Source organism: Protopterus annectens, chromosome 7.part1 (assembly GCF_019279795.1).
Source record: "Protopterus annectens isolate FY-2018-M chromosome 7.part1, PAN1.0, whole genome shotgun sequence".
NCBI classification, from domain to species: Eukaryota; Metazoa; Chordata; order Ceratodontiformes; family Protopteridae; genus Protopterus; species Protopterus annectens.
Window position 1 is genome coordinate 453,317,782 of NC_056740.1, and position 23,932 is coordinate 453,341,713.

Sequence of the window (23,932 nt, forward strand, 5' to 3'; positions counted from 1 at the left end):
AACAAACTGTGCTTATCCATGGGGGCATCTAGGAGCTTTGATTTTACATGGTCTGGTAAGGACTGCTCTTTTAACCATGCATGCCTTCTGATCACTGTACCAGTCATAGCTGATCTAAAGGAAGCCTCCAGTGAATCATAGCCGCATTTTAAAGAATGATTACTGACCTGCTGAATGTTATGTACCATTTCCTGAAGAGACTTTCGGTCTAAAGGTTCAGGCGAGGATAGTTTTTTAGTTAACTGATCTAACATAAATTCCTGATACTGAATCATGTGGAATTGATAGTTTAAGGCCCTAGCCGAAAGAGTAGCAGAAGTATAAACTTTTTTACCCCATCTCTCTAAGGCCCTAGATTCCCTTTCAGAGGGGAGGGGTTTTTTGGCAGAGGTAGCTGCTACAGCCTTGGGGCCCTGTGAAATAATTTCAGGATCTGCAAAAGGAGCCTCATACAAGTGATAATGTGTGTCCGGAACCCTGTAGTATCTGTCGGGCTTAGCAGGGGCTGGAGGAAGTGAATCAGGAGCAGTACAAGCATCATTAAATGCATCATCCACAACTTAAGTACTGCAGGAATGGCTAAAGGCCTATGCTGTGGCAAATGCAAAAAGGTCCTAAGCCTTTTCCTAGAGTCTGAAAAATCCTGGCCCTGCCATTGAAATTGTTCCCTCATAGCATGCAAGGTTTCCCCAAAAGAAAATTCCTCAGGAGGAGAGGCAGAAGGAATGGAGTCTTTTGCATCAGAGTCCTCATATGGAGAATAAGGGCCCTCTGGAGGGTTAGTATTTTCTGAATCATCTGAGGAGTAATCAGTAGAAACTGGCTCAGGGGGCTCTGCTCTAGGCCTCTTCTCTGGAGGGGGGTGAGAGGCCCTGTCAGGGTGAGGCTGGGTTCCCCTGATCAAAGAAATGAGATCCTCTGCTAGACTAAGCATTTGAATACTACAGCTAGGCCTGTGAGAGGGGGCTTTAGTAGGCACGGCCTTTGAAGATTTAGCTGCTTTAGCCCTGGCAAAAGCCTTAATTGACATGGATGCAGGGGGCCTAGCAGCTCCACGTGCAGCAGTAGATACATCTAGGGGGATAGTATCTGATAAATCCCGAGAAACTGCAAGAGCAGGTGGAATTTCAGTAGCAGATTCAGCCATGCTGGAAGAGGCCTCAGTAGTAGGAGGCATGCTTTCGGCCGAAGGAAGAACCGCAGACTCTGTTTCAGCCGAAACAGAGACACTCGCGGTTGACTTAACCGCGGTTTCGGCCGAAACCGCGGACCGCGAGTGTTGGTCCTTTTCCTTACGCTTTTTAGCTAAATGTGAAGTCGGAGTCTCCGACGGCATGATATAAGCAAAAGCGGAGCCGAAAAACTCCTCTGCAAACTCTGACCGACGTCTAAGTGTCCGTCGGTTGAAGGAAGCACAGGCTAGACAAGCTGCTACGTCGTGGTCTGGGCCTAAACAAGGTAGGCAGTAAGAGTGGAAATCTTTATGCGGTATTTGTTTCCCACAAGTTAAACAGTTATTCACTTTTTCTGACATCGGCTGAGGCAAGAAAGAGTCCCCAACGGGGTACTTAGCTTTTTAGAAGTCTTCGGTAGTAGTAATCTCTGGTTCTGACCGACCGGCACTTGCGAACAGCTTCTGCTTCGGGCGCCACGCGGCAAGAAAGACTGGGGAAAATGGCGTCTGCTGATGCCTTTATACCCGCAGAACTGCAGCTATGACGTCGGGTGAAGTGCGACATCAGCCTAGGCCAGACCCAGACTTTGGAATCCGGCCGACCGAAGGGCTGCCTGAGGCCAGGACAACCCATTTGTTAGGACTGCAGATGCATCCTTGAAGGACATCGGGGTACTTAGATGTAGTTGACTTCAACTTTGTAGTTGGAAACAAAAAAGTAAACTGCCGACCGACACTCGTGCAAAAAATGCTTCTGCTTCGGGCTCCACAGCAAGGAAGACTTAGAAAGTGACGTTGTCTGCCTCTTTGTATTGGACGCCCTGACATCCTTTACAACCAACGACAGCAGACGTCATTTTTACTTACCTTTGGTATTCTGGCAGATCGAAAGCTACCGGGAGCCAGAAAACCCATTGGTTAGGACTGCAACAGTGAAACACGAACATCCCAACAGTTGGAATAATGCAACATGAGAATAAAACATAAACAGATCCTTGCTGACCTCTGACAGGGTCACAGCAGAGTAATCCAGAGTAGACGCCAAATGACCAACAGAGCTATTACCCACTTCTAGAGGGATGTCTGGTGAAGGCTGGACAGACAAGACTTCTTGACCTTCTTACCTCTGGATTAAAGGATTCTGCCATGGGACCACCAGCTGTTTAAGCCATTGGGGACTTAAAGATATATGGCCAAGGAAGACAAACTGCTTCAGTGTGTCTTACGCACAAATGCCTTACAGATACACGAGGTATGGTCATGGAGGGCACCCTAACAAATGACACTGAGATGAATCTTATGGGAAATCTGCCTCGCACACTGACATTTTCCCTTCTTAGATAACATGAACTCTTAAGCAGCAAACAAAAATACAAAACAGAAAAAAACAAAACCAAAAAGCTACCCTAAATGGGGCATTTACCCGGTGGCTAGGTATTCACAGCACAGCAACAAAACAAAGACTAACTTCCAATAATGGCATTCGAACTGGTGGCAAAAATTCTGAGCAGCTGCTTCTGTACATCCCTTTTATGCCCCAAGTTGCATGCAGGGAGCATGGGTGTGACGTACAGCACATACAAGATCATTTGGCTTTGGTATACTGTCCAAGCGCCAGGCGGCCCTGTGTGGGAAATCCCTACTGTTTACCATACTACAACAGTGATACAGAAAGACATTGGGCATGTACTGCTTTTTACAACTGCACTGACTGACGGGCAGCTGTTTCGACCCACAGCCGCACTGACCTACGCAGGCCTCTACCACAGCCCCACTGACCTATGCAGGCCTTTCTACCACAGCCCCAGTGACCTACGCAGGCCTCTCTACCACAGCCCCAGTGAACTACGCAGGCCTCTCTACCACAGCCCCAGTGAACTACGCAGGCCTCTCTACCACAGCCCCACTGACCTACGCAGGCCTCTACCACAGCCGCACTGACCTACGCAGGCCTCTCTACCACAGCCGCACTGACCTACGCAGGCCTCTACCACAGCCGCACTGACCTACGCAGGCCTCTCTACCACAGCCCCACTGACCTACGCAGGCCTCTCTACCACAGCCCCACTGACCTACGCAGGCCTCTCTACCACAGCCCCACTGACCTACGCAGGCCTCTCTACCACAGCCGCACTGACCTACGCAGGCCTCTCTACCACAGCTGCACTGACCTACGCAGGCCTCTCTACCACAGCCGCACTGACCTACCCAGGCCTCTCTACCACAGCCACACTGACCTACGCAGGCGCCTCTACCACAGCCGCACTGACCTATGCAGGACTTTTTATACCTTTTAACCACTAAAATGGTCAACACAAAGCCACTACACTTTTTCCATTTTCTTTAACTTTTTCTTCACTATGTAGACAGTAAAATGTTAAATACTTAATCTTCAAAAAATCAGACAGACAAAATATATGAAAAATTCAATTATTACAAATTTTAAACAATGCTACGATGCAACAGATCCACAAATAAAACATGTAACTCAGTCATGCAGTCTTACTTTACTCACCTCTTGCTGTGGCCTGGAAAGTATCTAATGTATTTATTGTCATGAAGAGAAAGGTATCGGATTGTATCTGGAAAAACAAAAAAAACACATTAAAATTATACTAGCATGAACGAAACGTAGTTTCAACAAGCTTACTTGGGTCACTAAGCAACAAGACAAAGGAAAGGTTGTCTTCCTGTAAACTGCATGTGTGGAAAGTACTGGGTATAAAGAGCAGCTCTGGTAACATACTGACAATTCAGCAACAAATTATCACTACTAATCTTACTAATCTTTCTATTTTGGCTGCTGAAGGTACACAATACCTCCACACCACTTACACACATTTACATTTTACACTCTTATTGGAGAGAATTCAGACCAATATTTCATCCTGTAAAATAAGCAAGACAAAAATTAGACGTCATGTTGGTCCACTAACAGCAGGCACTGCAACACAAATGTCATGCAATACTTTTTAACTGGATCAATATAGGTTTAAAATTACTCTAACTTCATCAGGAATTAAGTTACAAATGTTAACTGCAGTGCTTACAATATCGACTTGTACCTTGAAAAGGAATGATATGATTTCCAATTGGCAAAGGAGAAAACTTGGAAACGCTAGCATGGAAAAAATGCATTTCAGACTGCACCTCCGAATGAACACAGTATGTGTAAGGGAGAGAGAGACGACCACATATGCAAAACCTCTAAGGAAGCGCTTAACTGGCAACAGGGAACAGAGTGCAGGATCCAGTGACGGACAAGAACATGTACATTAAATAAGGCAATGAAATATGTTTCGTAGAGAGAGGTACAATGAGCAGACGAGTGTGTGGCACCTAGATTCTGTCCAGGTGTTGAACTCATGACAACACTGCAGGAATAATGCTTTCCCCTTTGTCAGCTGGATTTTCTCATTTTAGCTTTCTTAACCTCCCTCAGATTGTCCAACAGACTTCCAGAAAACATATGCCTGAAAGGGATGAGACAAACACCATCAACCCCGGGTGTTATTAGGAACCCCTTATTCTGATTTAAGAAGGAAATTGCAGGGACAACAGAGCTGGTTCTAGATTCAAAAAGGAATTAGTGTTGACTTGGTCAAAATGGAGCCAACAGCAGCATTTCTGGCATGTCATCCTTTTTCTGTGGTAACACTTGGGATCTGTGGCACTGGAAGAAATGTGTACACACAGAAACCACCACTATGTACTGAAAGCATACACTGCTCAATTCCACACTTTGGTGCATTATCTGATTAGCTGTGGCCCCTACCCACACCCAGCAAAAGGGTTTACCTCCAGCACACCCCAGCTGTCAACTATGTCCAGAAATGTCACCTGTTTAGCATCCACTCACAGGGATTCTCTTCTGTTCAAAAAGATTTAAGACGCCATTTATAAGCCATTTCAATTTGACAGTCATATCGACAGTGATTCCTAGGATTTAAACTGGTTTACCAATGTTGATATTCTGATGCTCAATGGCAGTCCATCCTACCACCTACCAATTCTACATGTAATTTTTTCTTCTTTCTTTAGGCCCCAGATGTTTATTCACAGTGTGTGTGTGTAACCATATTCTGAGACAAGTGCTCTTGGTGTTGATATCCTGATACTCAATGGCAGTCCATCCTACCATCTACCAATTCTATACGCATTTTTTCTATGTTCTTTAGGTCAGAGATGTTTATTCACTGTGTGTGTGTGTGTGTGTGTGTGTGTGTGTGTGTGTGTGTGTGTGTGTGTGTGTGTAAACCATATTCTGAGACATGCTTTTGTCATGGCTTGAAGTACATGTTTTTTGAACATTTACAAGCCCAAAATTACACCCCCTAGTTAAGCAGTATTTAAGGGAGGAGCTTCAGCATCTTTACTTTGTCTTCACACCAAAGATCTCAGTCTGGCAATGCTCGTCAAGCACAACCCCTTTGTATTTTTCCAGCTTTTATCATTTCTTGACTGACACAGAACGTCTCGTACTCTCTCACTGGCGTAAGTTCATGGGTTCATAGTTATATACTAGGCTAAATACCAGGGCTTTAATAAGCCTAGCCGTGCAATCCAACCCAGTTCTGTCCCTATGCATCTATTGATCCACAACCCCTTTTTCCTCACTTTTGCACATGGGGTTGGTGTGTCACTTGAACCATGACAATCTAGAGCCAAGGGTTACACCACCAGGTAGGTTGGTGTGTCACTTGAACCATGACAATCTAGAGCCAAGGGTTACACCACCAGGTAGCCAAGCCCTGCTGCTGCTGCTCTTCCATACCACACACCACTATGGCCAAGGGTTACACCACCAGGTAGCCAAGCCCTGCTGCTGCTGCTCTTCCATACCACACACACCTATGGCCAAGGGTTACACCACCAGGTAGCCAAGCCCTGCTGTTCTTCCATACCACACACACCTATGGCCAAGGGTTACACCACCAGGTAGCCAAGCCCTGCTGCTCTTCCATACCACACACACCTATGGCCAAGGGTTACACCACCAGGTAGCCAAGCCCTGCTGCTGCTCTTCCATACCACACACACCTATGGCCAAGGGTTACACCACCAGGTAGCCAAGCCCTGCTGCTGCTGCTCTTCCATACCACACACACCTATGGCCAAGGGTTACACCACCAGGTAGCCAAGCCCTGCTGCTGCTGCTCTTCCATACCACACACACCTATGGCCAAGGGTTACACCACCAGGTAGCCAAGCCCTGCTGCTGTTCTTCCATACCACACACACCTATGGCCAAGGGTTAAACCACCACGTAAGCGAAGCCCTGCTGCTGCTGCTCTTCCATACCACACACACCTATGTCCAAGGGTTACACCACCAGGTAGCCAAGCCCTGCTGCTCTTCCATACCACACACACCTATGGCCAAAGGTTACACCACAAGGTAAGCGAAGCCCTGCTGCTCTTCCATACCACACACATCTATGGCCAAGGGTTACACCACCAGGTAGCCAAGCCCTGCTGCTGCTGCTCTTCCATACCACACACACCTATGGCCATGGGTTACACCACCAGGTAGCCAAGCCCTGCTGCTCTTCCATACCACACACACCTATGGCCAAGGGTTACACCACCAGGTAGCCAAGCCCTGCTGCTGCTGCTCTGCCATACCACACACACCTATGGCCAAGGGTTACACCACCAGGTAGCCAAGCCCTGCTGCTGCTGCTCTTCCATACCACACACACCTATGGCCAAGGGTTACACCACCAGGTAGCCAAGCCCTGCTGCTGCTGCTCTTCCATACCACACACACCTATGGCCAAGGGTTACACCACCAGGTAGCCAAGCCCTGCTGCTGCTCTTCCATACCACACACACCTATGGCCAAGGGTTACACCACCAGGTAGCCAAGCCCTGCTGCTGCTGCTCTTCCATACCACACACACCTATGGCCAAGGGTTACACCCACCAGGTAGCCAAGCCCTGCTGCTGCTGCTCTTCCATACCACACACCTATGGCCAAGGGTTACACCCACCAGGTAGCCAAGCCCTGCTGCTGCTGCTCTTCCATACCACACACCTATGGCCAAGGGTTACACCACCAGGTAGCCAAGCCCTGCTGCTGCTGCTCTTCCATACCACACACACCTATGGCCAAGGGTTACACCACCAGGTAGCCGAGCCCTGCTGCTGCTGCTCTTCCATACCACGCACACCTATGGCCAAGGGTTACACCACCAGGTAGCCAAGCCCTGCTGCTCTTCCATACCACACACACCTATGGCCAAGGTTTACACCACCAGGTAGCCAAGCCCTGCTGCTGCTGTTCTTCCATACCACACACACCTATGGCCAAGGGTTACACCACCAGGTAGGTCGGTGTGTCACTTGAACCATGACAATCTAGAGCCAAGGGTTACACCACCAGGTAGGTTGGTGTGTCACTTGAACCATGACAATCTAGAGCCAAGGGTTACACCACCAGGTAGCCAAGCCCTGCTGCTGCTGCTCTTCCATACCACACACCACTATGCCCAAGGGTTACACCACCAGGTAGCCAAGCCCTGCTGCTGCTGCTCTTCCATACCACACACACCTATGGCCAAGGGTTACACCACCAGGTAGCCAAGCCCTGCTGCTGCTGCTCTTCCATACCACACACACCTATGGCCAAGGGTTACACCACCAGGTAGCCAAGCCCTGCTGCTGTTCTTCCATACCACACACACCTATGGCCAAGGGTTACACCACCAGGTAGCCAAGCCCTGCTGCTGCTGCTCTTCCATACCACACACACCTATGGCCAAGGGTTACACCACCAGGTAGCCAAGCCCTGCTGCTGCTGCTCTTACATACCACACACACCTATGGCCAGTTTACAGTGTTCCATCTACCAGAGTGTTTTTGGAAAATGGGAGGAAAGCAAAACACTGGAAGAAAACTCATTCCAACAGGGAGGTCATGAAGATTCTGCACAAAAGAAACCTCAGCACAGAATCAAACTGAGGAACCTCTTGCTGTGAGAGGACAATGTATGCAGACTACAACCCCCCCCTCCCAAAAAAAAAAAAAAAAGCTCAAGATCCCCCCCTGCACCACAGCAGATGTCCAAGTAATCTGATCACATCTAACAGTTTATAACCATGAACAGATACTTATGCAGCACAATGCCTGTGCAAAACAATTAGCTTAGGAAGGCAACAGCCGTGATTCAAGTGTGCAAGCAACTAACAAAGCTGCTCTTGTTATAACCTGAAGACTTGTAGACACTCAGTCTCATTTACCATAGGAAACCCCACTACACAAGAGTAACATACTGGCAAGATGATAAAGTTTGAGCATTTACAGGGAATGGCATGCTGAAAGTGACAATGGCCAAGTCAATCACAAACACTTGATCCAAGACCAGTGATTTTAAAAGATGACACACAAGAGACAGTGAAAGAGAAAGGGATAACGTAGAAGTTTTTCATTTTTAAATTCTAGTTGGGGACAGCTTTCTATGTATCATAGATATTTATTAAGATGTATGCATGCTAGAAGTTTCTACAGGTTATGTGGGGGGTACATGTTCATTTGGGCACTACTGTCTGCCTCTGAGAGACATGGGGCCAGAACTGGGATGAATTTACGATTTCCCATCCACTGCTCAAGGTTACACTTAAACAGTGTTGGGGATAAAATCTGCGTGTCATAGATAGGGAGCCCATTCCAGAGCATGGAGATGGGAAAGTTGTGTAAAATCTTACCATAAGCATAGATGTCCTTATTTTCCACGTTGCAGTATTCCACATATGGGTTTACTCCTCTTGCTTTACGCATGTCCGGCCAGTATGCAAAAGTTTCAGTCCCTAATTGGTGCATGGGACATCTGACGTTGCTCACGGAACGTGGGCCATAAAAGTGACATCTGCATGCACCAGCCCTCAGAACTGAAAGCCCCAGTCGGAACCAGTCCTAGAAGGGCAATGCCAGTCTTATGCAACACAGAAAGGGAAATGTAACCTAACAGGAGGGAAAGGGGGTTGAGAAGGTATACTGCAACATGGAAGAAAAGGACATCTATGGTTATGAGAAGATTTTACACAACTTTTCTATGTCCTTCTATTCTCATGTTACAGTATTCCACATATGGCCGAGTGCCAAAGCTCACTTTGAATGGGGAGGTATAGTCTAGAGGCTGTTTCCAGGAATCAGTGAAGGATAGCCCTGACAAACCTCGCCCAAGCTCTAGAAATGTGGTTTAGTTTATAATGTTTGGTATAGGTGTGCACTGATGACCAAGTAGCTGCTTCGAGAATGGTAGAGGTATTCAGACCCTTGAAAAAGGTTCCAGACGAGGCCATAGCCCTGGTGGAGTGTGCTTTAACTGCACCTTGCAGAGATTTTCCATGGTATTGGTAGCAGAATGTGATGGCCTTTGAAATCCAGACAGAGATGGTCTGTTTGGTCACTGCCTTCCCCAGGGCCATGGGGTGAAAGGAGATTAAGTTGGTCAGCCTGTACTATGGACTTGGTTTTATGCAGATACCAGAGTTGTCTGTGAACATCCAGGGAGTGAAATACTCTCCCACTGCCCCCCCCTGTCCTGTGGGTTAGGGAGGGTAGGTAGGTGTATGGCCTGATTGGGGGACATGTCATTCAGCACCTTGGGCATGAAGGAGGGGTTAGTTCTAAGAGTAACCCTGTCATTGTGGAAAACTAGGAAAGGAGGAATGGCCATACGGGCGTGTAGCTCTGATACTCTTCTGGCCGAGGTCAAGGCTACTAATAATACAGTTTTCCAAGTACAATGTTTTAGGGAGGCTTTGTCTGCTGGCTCAAATGGAGGAAGTGTAAGCTTTTCCAAAACATAGTTAAGATCCCATGGTGGGGGAAATTGCTTTCTAGGGGGGTCTGAGGTGAAGTACCCTTTTTGAGGAAGAGCTTAGCTGGAAGTCTGGATGCCAGAGGGGGATCCAGAGGGAGGCATGCTGAAATTGCTTCAAGTGAGCTTTAATGGAAGAATAAGCCTGCCTACAGTAGCTCATGCAAGTATGACAGGACTAGAAAGGTCTCGCTTGCAAGCGGGTCCAACTGTTTTTTGGCACCATATAGAAAAAAACCTCTTCCACTTTTAAAGGTAGGATTTCCTTGCGTTTTGATTCCTGGCCTCCTGCAGGACATTGAGTATGTCCTGGTTGTAAAGGTGTCTGAAGGGGATTGGAATCCTATCAAGCACAGGGTGAGGTGCAGTAACTGCCACTGTGGGTGTATCTGGGATCCCTAGTGCTGTGTGAGAAGGTCCACGTGTGTGTGTGTGTGTGTGTGTGTGTGTGTGTGTGTGTGTGTGTGTGTGTGTGTATAACTTGTGGCGATTGTCCTTGGAGAATTGTAGTACAGGGAACCAGTGCTGTCTTGGCCAGTAAGGAGTCACTAAAGACTTTTGGTCTGTCCTGCTGGATTTTCAGCAGGCCCTTCTGAATGAGTAGGAAGGGGGATGCATACAGATATTTCCCCTTCCAGAAGGCTGAGAAGGCATCTATTGCCAGTGCCTGCAGGTCTGGTATCCTGGTGCAAAAGCCACAAAGCTGCCTGTTGATGGAGGCGGCAAACAGGTCTATTTGAGTTGTACTCAACCAGTGGAGTAGATCCAGGAAGACATCCCCCTTAAGCATCCATTCGTGGCTTTTTGTGATGGTTCTGCTCAGTCTGCCTGGGAGTTATGGAGTGGGGGGATGTAGACCGCCTGCAGGGTCATTCTCTGGGAGGTGGCTAGTTCCCATACTAGAAGGGCCAGTCTGCAAAGTAAGTATGACTTGGCCCATTCCCTGTTTGTTGAGATACCACAGGACTGTGGTGTTGTCTGTGAAAATCTTCAATGGACCTTGCTGGAGGTAAGGTAGGAAGGCCCAAAGGGCCAGAAGAATTGCTCTCACCTCTCTAACATTGATGCATTCTAGTTTGCGAGGCTTTGGCCACAGGCCCTGCACCCTTCGATGGCTCAGAGCTGCTCCCCAACCCAAATCTGAGGCAACTGTGTGTGCATGACCTGTGTAGGTAGAGGTGGTTGGAGTGAGACCTGGATTGTGGGTCACTTGAGTCAGCCACCATTGGATCTCCTTTTTGAGGCATGGGAGGAGGGTAACCCTGTACTCAAGAGGATGGGAGTGTTGTATCCAGACTGACCAAACATACCACTGTAACTTTCTCATATGCAATCTTGCTAACGGTAACATGGGGACAGTGGCTGCCATGTAGCCCAGGAGTCTGAGGTACTGCCTTGCTGTCAGTTCTGTAGATTGAAGGACCAGAAGCAGATGTTCTGTCAGGGTTTGCATCCTTTGGGGTGGGGTGGGTGGGGTTAAGCTTTCATAAGGTGTGTGCAAATTCTGCATGCCAGGAAGACAATGTCTTGTGTACGTTCCAGGTGGGATTTTGGGAAATTTATCTGGAATCCCAGGGACTGTAGAAGGGACACTGAGGGTCTCCTTGCTGCCTGCCTGGATAAAGTCATTCAGCTAAGGGAATACTTGAATTCCATTTGTCCTGCAGTATGCAATCACTGGAGCCAAGCATTTCATGAAAACCCTGGAAGCAGTGGAAAGCCCAAAGGGCAAGGCAGAGAACTGAAAGTGAGAAGTGCCCACCATGAAAGAATAGTTCTGTAAAATCTTATCATAGATGTCCTCCTCTTCCATGTTGTAGTATTCTTAGTGTGGGATTCTCCACCTCAGGCGACCCGAAAGTTGTCTCCTATACAAAAGCTTAAGACTGGTTGCTATAGGTGCGCGGATGTCACATGTAGGGCCATAAACCAGGGACCTTAAATGTGGCATCTACATGCACAGACCTCAGAACTTAATTGCCCAGTCGGACAGTCAACTAATATGAGCCAAATGATGTCCACAAGAAGTATGAAGTGCCATTTGCTAGCTAGTCTGGCTGTAGTCTAAGTGGTGCTCCAGGGTGAACTCTAGACAGGCCAATAGGAATGAAGGGAGATAGGTGGGAGGAAGGAATACTGCAACATGGAAGCCAAGGACATCTATGGTTATGGTAAGACTTTACACAACTATTCTAGGTCCTTCTATTCCCATGTTGCAGTATTCTAAGTGTGGGAGAGTGCCACAGCTTAGGAAGAAGGATGGGTGGACGTAGAGATAGCCAATTCCAGAAAGTCCTGTAGGATTGCCCTAACAAACCCTGCTCTGGAGATGTGATCCAATTTGTAGTGTCTGGTGAAGATATGTATAGAGGACCAGGTGGCCGCCTCCAGAATGAAGGCAGTGTCCAGCCCTTTGAAGGCTTTGCAGGATGCTACAATCCATAGTAGCGTGAGCTCCAACCCCCTGAAGTAGGTCCTTGCCATGGTAGCAGTAGCAGAAATAGATAATTTTTCTGATCCAGCAGGAAATGGTTTGTTTGGAGACTGCCTTGCCCAGGGCTCTGGGGTGGAAGGATACAAATAGCTTGTTGGATTTTCTGATGGACTTAGTTTTGTCTAAATTATTTATTTTATTTATTTTACATTTGTTGACCGGGCTAGTCCAACTGGATACATGTCCATTTTCCATGGAGGCAGAGGGAGAAAAGCTCCAACATAGATGAAAAAACAAACATAATATATTTGTAAAACTAGAACACAATTGTAAACAACTTGTAGAGTATCCTAATAAGATTAAGGAGAGTTAAAACAGACAGAGATCAGGTACTTATCAAATAAAAAGGAAATAATATACATTAGCTGGAAGTTTGTATATACAGAGTCATGAGCAAGCAGATTAAGTCACAATTCTTGGTGTAGTTGAGAGCAGGATTAAGTTGATACAGATGATGACAACGCATATCTACTGTTGACAGCTAAGAGACCAGGTTAGAGACTCTGAGATGGTTATATAGAAAGACTAAATACAGACTTAGTTAGCTAACTGTTCATATCCTGTAAGGTTAGTTAAAAGTACTGGTAAGTGCAGCAGTACTCAGATCAATGACTAAATACAGACTTAGTTAGCTAACTGTTCATATTCTGTAAGGTTGGTAAGTACTGGTAAGTGCAGCAGTACTCAGACTTAGTTGGCTAACTGTTCATATCCTGTAAGGTTAGTTAAAAGTACTGGTAAGTGCAGCAGTACTCAGATCAATGACTAAATACAGACTTAGTTAGCTAACTGTTCATATCCTGTAAGGTTGGTTAAAAGCACTGGTAAGTGCAGCAGTACTCAGATCAATGAAGGTGAGAGTAGCAGGCAGCAGCTTGTTAGTCCGGGTTGGTGCAGGGGCAAAGCCACCGAGTGTTGAGGTATGCTTCAAGCTGCTTTTTGAAAAGTGGTGTAAAGGAAAGGGAAGTTAGTTCACTAGGGAGCAGGTTCCAGGTTTTCCCTACAGTGTAAAACTGTAAAAATAAAACCTCAGTTGACTATGTACTTCCAGAGAATGGAGTATTCTCTCACTGTCATTAGTGGGAGAGGGGAAGAAGGTGGGCAGCTGAATGGACTGGTTTAAAGAAAATTTGTTGACCAAACTGTGCATGAAGGAAGGGCTGGTGTGCAGGGTCACCCTGTCCTTGTGGAAAATAGTGTAGGGTGGGCAGGTCATGAGAGCTTGCAACTCTGACACCTTTCTAAAAGAGGTAAAGGCCACCAGTAGAACAGTTTTACATGTGCACATTTGGTGCGTTGCAGAGCTGGCTGGCTCAAATGGAGCCAGTGCGAGTTTTTCTAGGATAAAATTCCCAAGGTGGTGGGGTGGGTTTTCTTGGTGGTCTGATATGAAAAAGCCCTTTAAGGAAAAATTTAACATCTAGCCTGGATAGTAGAGGGGGTCTAGGGGTATGCAGGCAGAGACTGCAGATAGGTGGATTTTTGAGTATGAAAGTCCAGCCTTGATAAGTTCACACACAAGTTAGGACTAGAGGAACATTCATTAGAAAAGGATCTCTATGCCTTTTGAAACACCAATTGGAGAATCTTTCCCATTCTGAAATGTAGGATCTCCTTGTAGTAGGTTTCCTGCCCTCCCTCAGAAATGAAAGCATGTGCACAGAGTAGTGGTGTCTGAAGGGAATTAAAAGTTCATCAGCCAGTGTTAGGCATAACATCTGCAGGCGAGGATGAATGAGTGTTCCCTTCTGCTGTGTGACTAAGTCCACCTTGTGGGATTGTGGCGATTGCCCTTGGCAACAGATAGTGGTAGAGGGAGCCAATCATGCCTTGGTCAGTAGGGAGTCACCAGCAAAATTTTTGGTTTGTCCTTCCTGATCTTCAGGAGGAATTTTGGAATGAGAGGGAGAGAGGAAATGCATACAGAAACCGTGAAATGTTGAAGGTGTCCACCCACAAGGTTAGTGGGGAGTGGTCCTTGGTACAGAATTTTTTCAATTGTCTGTTCTGGGGGGAGGCAAACCAATCTACTTGAGACGTGCCCCACTAGTGGACAATGTCTAGAAAAACTTCCCTGTTCCAACATCTAGTCGTGACAGAGAGGATGATATGCAAAGAACATCTGCTTGTTGGTTCCCTTGGAATAGGATGTAGGTTGCCTGCAGGGATAAATGGTTTCTGGATGCTAGGTCCCAAATCTGTATTGTTATCCTGCAAAGGAGATGGGACTTGGTCCCTCCTTGTTTGTTGAGGTACCACATGACTGCGGTATTGTCTGTGAAGACTTGAAGGGGACCTGTTTGGAGGATTGGGAGAAAGGCTTTCAGGGCCAAAAGGACTGCTGTCATCTCCCTCACATTTATATGTTTTTTTCCAGAGGGTAGAGTGCCAGTTCTCCTGCACCCTGAGACCCTTCATCGTAGCCCCCCAGCCCAGGTCTGATGTGGCTGTACACATGTAATGAGCGTGTGTGTGGGGGGGAGGGGGGGCTGGAGTGGAAGGCCTGGGTTCATTTTAATTTGTTGTATCCACCACCTTAACTGAGGCAGGGTAAGAATGGATCTGAAATTCTAGACGGGTGGTTGTGTTGGGACAACACATTTTTCAAACACTACTGCAGTTTTCTCATGTGCATCCTGGCTAAAAGGCAGCATAATAGGGGTGGGAGGATGACCATGGTTAAGGTGTTTACCTTAAAGACACAAACGAGGTGCAGGGTTTGATTCTCACATGGGGTAATTGGCTAGGCTTCAAATGGTCCAAAAGGGCAGTTAAGCCTTGTACAAACTGAACCTACTAACCCAATAGGAATGGTAGCTGCCATAAAGCCTAGAACCCCGTAGGAATTGTCTTGCTGATAGCTGTACCTGATTCAGGTCCTGGAAGAGGATAGTTAAGGGGGAGAACTTTGTCCTAAGGGAGGAATGCCTGCATCAGGTATGTTACGATCCTGCATCCCAGAAAGATTTTGTCCTGCTGTGGGGTTAGCGATGACTTGGGGAGGTTGAGGGTGAACTTCAAGCCTTGTAGCACAGACATGGTGAACTGCAGATTTTTTTTAAGGTGTCCTCTTTCTGCAAGAATGAGGGTATCGTCTAGGTAGGGGTAAACTTGAATGCCTTTGGTTCTGCAATAGGCTATTGCTGGGGCCAGGCATTTTGTGAATACCCCGGGTGCAGTAGACAAACCAAAGGGCAGGGTTGTAAATTGAAAGTGAGAACAGGGCCCAGTGAAATGCAAGTACTTTGTGAGAGGATTTTATGGGCATGTGGAGGTAGGACTCCTTGAGATCTAGCGTGGCCATGAATGCCTGGGATGGCAATAGTGGAAGGAGGGTCTGGAGGGCTAAGACTCTGAAAGATGGAACTCTTAGGACGAGGTTTAGAAAGGACAGATCCAGAACTGACCTCCAAGGGCCATCTGTTTTTGGTACTAGAAATAACCTTGAGTAAAAACCTTTTCCTTCTTGTCATGGAGGGACGGGTTCTATAGTTCCATGCTCCAGAAGATCCTGTAGGATCTGGGGAATAAGGTGTAGTTGATTCTTGGGTGGGAATAGAATGTCCATTGCAGGAGACTTTCTTTCCAAGATAGGAAATATTCCTTTTCTACTATGGCCAGAACCAATCGGTCTGTGCTGACAGTTCACAAAGGGGTAGGCAGTGAGAGACGGGCTGACAGGGGGAGGTGGGCAAGGCAGCTATGCATTTCTGTCATGAAAGGGCTGTGAGTAGGTTGAGAAGAAGCTGGTCTGGAAGTGGTCCGTCTCCTAGCTCCTTTCCTATGTCTGGAAGAGGAGGGGGCCTTCCTGACGAAGGTAATCTTGGCTGGGTAATTCCTGAAGGTGTTTAATATCTTGAAGCTCTCTGCTTTTCTCCTGAAGGTTTTTAAAAAGTTATGCAGACTGTTTCCCAAACTGGAGGTTGCAGTCAAGAGGGGCATCAAGAATTTTGGACATGAAGTACTCCGGCAGGGGTTGAAGGTGAAGCCAAGAATATCTGCGTAGCAATGATGCGGAAACAGCAAACCCTGCAAAAGCCTCTGCTGCATTGTAACTGTATCTAACTGAATGTCTGGCCACTTGAGAAGCTAGGGACAGTTTTGATGCTACCTCTGTCGTGTTAGGGGAAAATTAGGCAATGAGGACAGGAGAGTAGCAGCTTGGGATACCAAGTCCAAGGCATATTTTATCATACAAGTTTATTAGCCGATGGCTCTTAAGCTAGGGTGGAGAAGGTATTAAACCTTCTCCGCTATCCTGCCCATATTCTTACTGTCCTTGTCGGTGGGTAAAAGGGACGAGGAGGGTATTAATTTCTAATGCATGCCAGGGGATACAGCAATCACTGCCGGGTCTGCCAAGGGAGGTTTCACCAGGAATTTCTCTTCATGAGGCACCTTGTAGAAACAATCAGATCTCTAGGGGCAGGAGACTGTAAATCAATATTTTTTGAATGCAGAAGAAAATGCATTAAGATAAGTAGGTATAACTGGTGGGATGGCAGATGGACAGGGAGATTCTACTTGTAGTAATTCAAAATATCACTTTTGAGTTTATCAGATGGGAATTATCCCACTTGAAATATTATTTAATTTTGGTAATAGTCTTCCCAAAAGTGATTTCCTCTGTGGGAGAATGCCCTTCTATGGATTCCTCACCACGGGAATAATATTCCATTGAGAGGCAATCTGTGATGAGTAAGAAATTGACTCATCGGATGAGGAGGATAAACCTTCTCTTCTTCTCCTACATGAGAAGTGGGAAGATAGATTGAAGTAGCTGAGGCAGGCCAAGGGCTGAGAACTGGAATGGTGGAGTGTGAAGAGGCCGAGGGCCTAAGGGTCATGAAGGTCTGCATCAAGGATTGAGTGAAGGATTGCCAGTCAAGTAATCCCTCAGCAAAGGGAGACAGATGCTTGCTTTTCCGTTTCCTTTTCAAAGGAGTAGTCCTGGGAGAAGGCCTAGTTTCAGGGGCCTTTGTTGGAGCTGGGGCTTCAAGTTCTGGTATCCCAGTCGGGCATCCAGCAAGGGCTGGATCCCCCTTGACATTGGTAGAAAAAGACGTCTGAACTACCTCCATGGACATGACGGCCGTTACTTCAGAAGCTTCTTCCTCAAGGAAAGTCAAAGTAGTAGACTGCGCTCTTGAACGTCCCTCAACTCCTAAATCAGAAGCTGGCAGGGCTTCCGATGGCAGAGGGGCAGTAGTGCTAGGCCATGACAACTTGGCCTTTTTGCATGGAGGGTCCGCCTGGGTGGCGGACTCAGGATTCATCCTAAGCAGTAATTTCCTTAGCCTCTGTTCTTTAAGTAAAGATTAAGGGTGGCCAGACAGCTTAAGCATCTTTGGGACGAAGGACTGGCAAAATGGACAAGAGGTATGGTCGTGTTCTTGGCCTAGGCAAAAAACACAACGGTCATGCGAGTCTTTATGCAGAATGTCATGCCCGCATCAGCATTTGCCCTTCTTAGTGGAAAATGGCTGGGGGGGCACAGCAAACCAAGCTCAAGCAAAAGCAAAAAACAAAATCCCCAACAGGGTACTTAGCTTTAGACGTCTTGCTAGTAGAGGAGTGATGCGATGGATAAAGAAGTTATGTCTTACCATAACGTTCCATCTGTATTGTTGATCCTCGTTCAGTCACTACTTCATGGGTATCTGTTCTGACCTCTGAAACGACTCGGCCATTTTCCAAGCTCGTGTCAGCTTCAAACTCTCGAGCTAAACTCTTACCCACAACCCCCCTCTCCCTTTTACCTCAGATTGAGTTTGCAAGTCAAAGAAGGTAGAGGCTACCTCTGGTCAAATAACCTAAAAGAACCGGATGATGAGATCCACTAGAAACCACAGGAGGGGGAAGGAGGGAGGGTCGTAATGACTGAACGAGGATCAACAATACAGATGGAACGTTATGGTAAGACATAACTTCTTTATCTGATATTGTTAATCCTCGTTCATTCCTTACGCATGAGACAGAGACCCCAGCTACCTCTATTCCTGGAAGGCTCTCATGGAAGGACATTCCTGAGCACCATAGAACCAAAAGATGCTCTTCCCCTGGAGGAAGAGTCCAATTTGCAATGATTGATGAAGGTATGAGGCGTAGCCCAAGTTGCAGCTGCACAGATGTCATGTAAGGAAGCTCTGGCATGGAGGGCAGCAGAAGTTGCCACCGACCTTGTTGAATGAGCTTTCATGGTAGTAGGCAACGAGATATTGCACTGTGCATAAATGAAGGTCTCACAGTCCTTCAACCATCTAGCTAATGTGACCTTAGCAACAGCAGATCCTAATCTAGGTCCACAAAGCCAAAAATAACTGGTCAGATTTATGAAAGGGCCTAGTCCTGCTTAAGTAAAAACAAATTTGCCTGGGGATATCTAGGGTATGTAGGCAATACTCTCCTCTGTTTGAATGATTGGGAAAGAAAACTGGCGATTCAATGGCTTGATTAATGGACATATCAGAGATCACTTTAGGCAGAAGAGCTGGATTAGTTCTCAGAGACACTATCTCTATGAAAAATCAAGTATGGACTCTGGATGCATAGAGCTTGAAAGCTCAGAAATAAGTCTGGCAGAAGTAATGGCGACAAAAAAAGTACAGTTTTGTACCTACCATAAATGTAGATGTCCGATAGGTATGCATCTGCAGTCATCACATATGGGTTGTCCTGCCTCAGGCAGCCCTTCAGTCGGCCGGATTCCAAAGTCTGGGTCCAGCGTCGGCTGATGTCGCCCCTTCCCCGACGTCAGAGCGCCTGGGGTATAAAAGCATCAGCAGACGCCATCTTCCTCAGTTTTTCTTGCCCCAGATGCCAGGTGCCCTCTAAGGAAGGCTAAATTTGGAGAAATGCAATAAATTCCAAACATGCACAAAAATATATACATATATAAAAACAAATACACCATAATAGATAACCCCAGCTAGCTATGAGAGGGGAATGTACCCAAGAAATACCACAGAGGGGAAGGAGGGAGGGTAAACCTGACTGCAGATGCATACCTATCGGACATCTACATTTATGGTAGGTACAAAACTGTACTATGTCCTTCAAGGATGCATCTGCTGTCATCACATATGGGTAGAATACCACAGCCGATCTGGGGGTGGAGGATCTATGTAAAGGATGGTGTAGCTAAAATGCCCTGCAGGACTGCCGTAGCAAAGCCTGCTCTGGATCTGGAATATAAAGGTAAGTTGTAATGCTTGGAAAATGTATGCACGGAGCTCCATGTAGCAGCTTCTAAAATGTCCTTGGTAGCCACCCCTCTTAAGAAGGCTGTGGAGGTGGCTGTGGCTCTGGTCGAATGAGGTCTAATGTTAGCTGGCACAGTTTTTCCATGAAAGGAGTAACGAATGCAATTCCCTATCCATTTTGAAATTGTCTGTTTTGAAATTGCTTTTCCTTGTGCACCAGCAGCATATGCTACAAACAACTGGTCAGTTTTTCTGTAATTTTTAGTTCTGTCCAAGTAGTAGTGCAACTGTCTGTGTATGTCCAGGGTGTGCAGAAGCTTTTCCCCTTTGTTTTGTGGATTTGGAAAGAAGGTAGGCAGGTGAATAGCTTGGTTTAATGAGACCCTAGATACCACCTTTGGCATAAATGAAGGATTGGTTCTCAATGAGACTCTGTCTTGATGAAAAATAAGAAATGGCTGTACTGCCATGAGGGCCTGTGACTCAGATACTCTTCTTGCTGAGGTTATGGCCAGAAGGAAGGCAGTTTTCCAAGAGTGGAACTGTAGTTCTGCAGATGCTGCTGGTTCAAAGGGAGGTAGTGTTAGTTTTTCCAACACGAAGTTAAGGTCCCAAGTAGGCAGTGGTGGTTTCCTTGGAGGATTGATGTTTTTAATTCCTCTTAGAAACTGTCTTAGCAGAGGATGAGAGAAGACAGGTGGATCAGTATTGTACTCTGCTGAAATTGCTGAAGCATGAATTTTGATGGAAGATAAGACAGACCATTGTGGAGCATTTCTGCTAAATATTCCAGGATATGCGCCATGTTCATAACTGTTGCATCTAGGCCCTTTGAGGTGCTCCAGGTGTGAAATCTTTTCCATTTTGCTGAGTATGCCTTTCGTGTGGAAGGCCTGCGAGCTTCCATGATGATACCCTTCACTCTCTTGGATAGCTTATCCTGGTGATGAGTCAAGGTATTTTCCAGGCAGCTAGCTGTAATGTTTTCAGGTTGGAATGCAGAGTTTTGTAATTGTGCTGTGTCAGGAGAAGCGGCCATTGTGGCAGAAGCCATGGTTTTGTCCGTGACATGATCTTTAGCAATGGGTACCAGTGCTGTCTTGGCCAGTCCGGAGCTATCAGAATCACTCTTGGCTGCTCTGCCCTGATCTTCAGTAAGACCTTGGTCATTAATGGAAGAGGTGGGAATGCATACACTGTTAGAGCTCTCCAGCTGAAAGAGAGGGCATCCACTTTCCATGCTTGTGGGTGGTATGCCCTTGTGCAGAATTTGTCCAGCTGATTGTGTGGGGAGGCAAAGAGGTCTATGTCCGGTCTCCCCCCATGATTGTGTTATCTGATGGAAGATGTCTGGGTGCAGCATCCATTCATGTGCATCCATGATGTTCCTGCTTAAGCTGTCCGCCAGTATATTGTCCTTTCCTGGTACAAACTGGGATTGCAGCTGTATATTGAGAGTCAGGGAAAGTTCCCATAGATTCATTGCCAGTCTGCAAAGAGGGTAGGAATGGGTGCCTCCTTGCTTGTTTATGTACCACATAACTGTAGTGTTGTCTGTCCTTAGCAGGTGGCCTTGATGTAGAAATAACTTGAAGGCCTCGATTGCATGCATCACTGCCAGCATTTCCTTTTGGTTTATGTGCATGCGTAGCTCTTTTTGTGACCATATGCATCTTCCTTCCATGTGCGCTCCCCATCCGTGGTCTGAAGCGTCCGTTGTAATGGTTTGGCTGGCTATTGGTTTGCTGAAGGGCAAACCCCTGTTTGACTGGCTTGCTTGAGCCCACCACAGAAATTCCCTTTGAAGGCATGGAATGAGTGGTATCAAAGTTTCCAAGCTGTGACTGTGCTGAGTCCATAAACTCCTTAGGTACCATTGGAGATTCCTCATATGTAGCCTTGCTTGAGGAATCAGAAGAATGCAAGAAGCCATGTAACCCAGGGCCTGCAGGATTTTCCTTGCAGTCAGCTGAGTTTGTCTTGACAGGTTTTTGAAGTAATCCGGTAGTTGGTTTTGTTTTTCTTCAGTGAGGAAAGCCATTTGGGTGGTTGTGTCTAGATCCGCACCCAGAAAAGTTATTCTTTGGGATGGTACAAGTCTTGACTTGTGAATGTTGACTGTATATCCCAAGGCCTGAAGAAGATAGATGGCATAATGCAAGTGTTTTACCAAAATTTGTTGGCTGTCCGCTTGTATAAGGCAGTCCAGATACGGGTATATTTGCATCCCCTGAAGTCTGCAGTGTGCAATTACTGATGCCAGGCATTTCGTGAATACTCTGGGCGCAGTAGATAAGCCAAAGGGCAATGCTGAGAATTGATAATGCTCTGAACCTGCAAGAAATCTGAGGTGTCTTCTGCAGCTTTGTCTGATAGGGACATGCAGGTATGCCTCCTTGAGGTCCAGAGTTACCAGCCAAGACCCCTTGCCCAGCATGGGAAGGAGTTGCTGTAGAGTCAGCATTTTGAATTTTGGCACAATGAAATAGGTATTTAGTGCGGACAAGTCGAGAATAGGCCTCCATTGCTTTTCTTTTCTTGGAATAAGGAAGAGTCTGGAATAAAATCCTTGGCCTTGCTCTGCGAGAGGAACCTTTTCTATTGCTTTCATTTTCATTAAGTTGGAGATTTGTTTCAAAGCCTCTGCCCTTTGATTTGGTGGCAGGTCTGGCATGCCTTTTCTTCGGTAATGTGTGGAAATGGAACCTGTATCCTTTGTCTATTATTTGTAGTGTCCATTTGTCCCTTGTAATAATGTGCCAATTTTCTGAAAATAAGGAAAGCTTTCCGCCCAAAGGTGCTTCCAATTGAGCCCTGGTTGGCGGTGTCAAAGTAAAGTCATTGAGTCTGTCCTTGTGCAGCAGTTGTAGGCCCTGCACTACCTCTCTGGTTGGGATGCTGCCATTGACGTCCTCTGTAGGAGCCTCTAGCTTGCCCTCTACCTCTGGCACGCCTGTTCTTGCCTCTCTGAAATCTGTCTGTCTGGAAAGGACCAGTTCTTGGAAGGCCAATTTCTGCGGAATCTTGGTGGCTGGACTTGCATAAAATCTTTGACTGTTTGTACAGATTTTGCCTTTTCTTCAAATTTCTTTAAGACCTCCTGAGCAGTGGAGCCAAATAACTTTTGCTTTTCCAGTGGAGCATCCAGAAGTTTTGCTTTAACATGGTCTGGCAGAGATTGTTCCTTCAGCCAAGCATGCCTACGTATGACTGCACCTGTCATAGCTGACCTACATGAAGCTTCCAATGCATCATAACCACACTGCAAGAAATGGTTGCTAACCTGTTGAGAGTTATGTACCAGATCCTGAAGTGATTTGCGATCTATGGGGTTCAGGTGAAGACAGCTTTTTATGCAATTCATCTAACAAATATTCTTGGTACTGTATCATATGAAATTGACAGTTTAAAGCCCTCAGTATACACTTTTTTACCCCATCGCTCTAAAGCCCTGGACTCCCTTTCAGAGGAGAGTGGATTTTTTGTAGTGACAGCTGCAACCCCTTTAGGGCCCTGGGGGATAGTTTCTGGATCAGCAGAGTGGGCCTTGTAAAGGAAAAGGTGGGGCCCTGTAGTACCTATCGGGTTTGGCAGGAGCCGGAGGGAGAGTGTCAGGGGTTGTGCTAGATTCAGAGTACACATCATCAATTACATTCAAAACAGGGGGAATAGCCAAAGGTCTATGCTGAGGCAAATGCAAAAAGGTCCTTAATCTCTTCCTGGAATCAGAGCATTCCTGGCCTTGCCATTGGAAATGCTCCCTCAGTGTGCAGAGTTTCCCCAAAAGACAGTTCTTCAGGAGGGGAGGCCGAAGGGATAGATTCCTCTGCATCTGAATCCATCTGAATCCTCGTAGGCCGGAAAAGCCTCCTCCTGGTAGTCCGAGAGAGCAGAGCCATCAGAGGCCTCATCTGAGGAGAGGGGATCAGAGGGCTCAACCCTGGGCCTTTTTTCTGTAGGAGGTTGAGAGCCCCTGTCCGGATGAGGCTGACAGCCCCTAATTAATGAAATAAGGTCCTCTGCTAGACTAAGAATCTGAGAACCTGTAGTGGGTCCCTGAGGGATAACCATGGGAGGCATAGATTTTGAGTGTTTAGCAGCTTTAGCCCTAGAGAATGCCTTAATAGACATGGATGCAGGAGGCCTGGCTGCACCACGTGCTGGTGTAGTTTTGTCTAAGGAAATGGTGTCGGAAGGTTCCTGGACACCAGATTCCAATGGAGATTCAACAACTGATAC

General features: G+C 46.7%; 1 protein-coding gene across 1 annotated transcript in view; it reads right to left on the bottom strand.

Annotated features, from left to right (window-relative positions):
- The window catches only part of WDR82 (WD repeat domain 82), a 1,055,709-nt gene that overhangs the window by 746,704 nt on the left and 285,073 nt on the right, over window positions 1-23,932 (bottom strand). Inside the window, exon 3 of the mRNA XM_044078920.1 lies at window positions 3,690-3,756. Within this exon, the coding sequence (XP_043934855.1) occupies window positions 3,690-3,756 (67 nt within the window). The remainder of the gene's footprint in view (window positions 1-3,689; window positions 3,757-23,932) is intronic.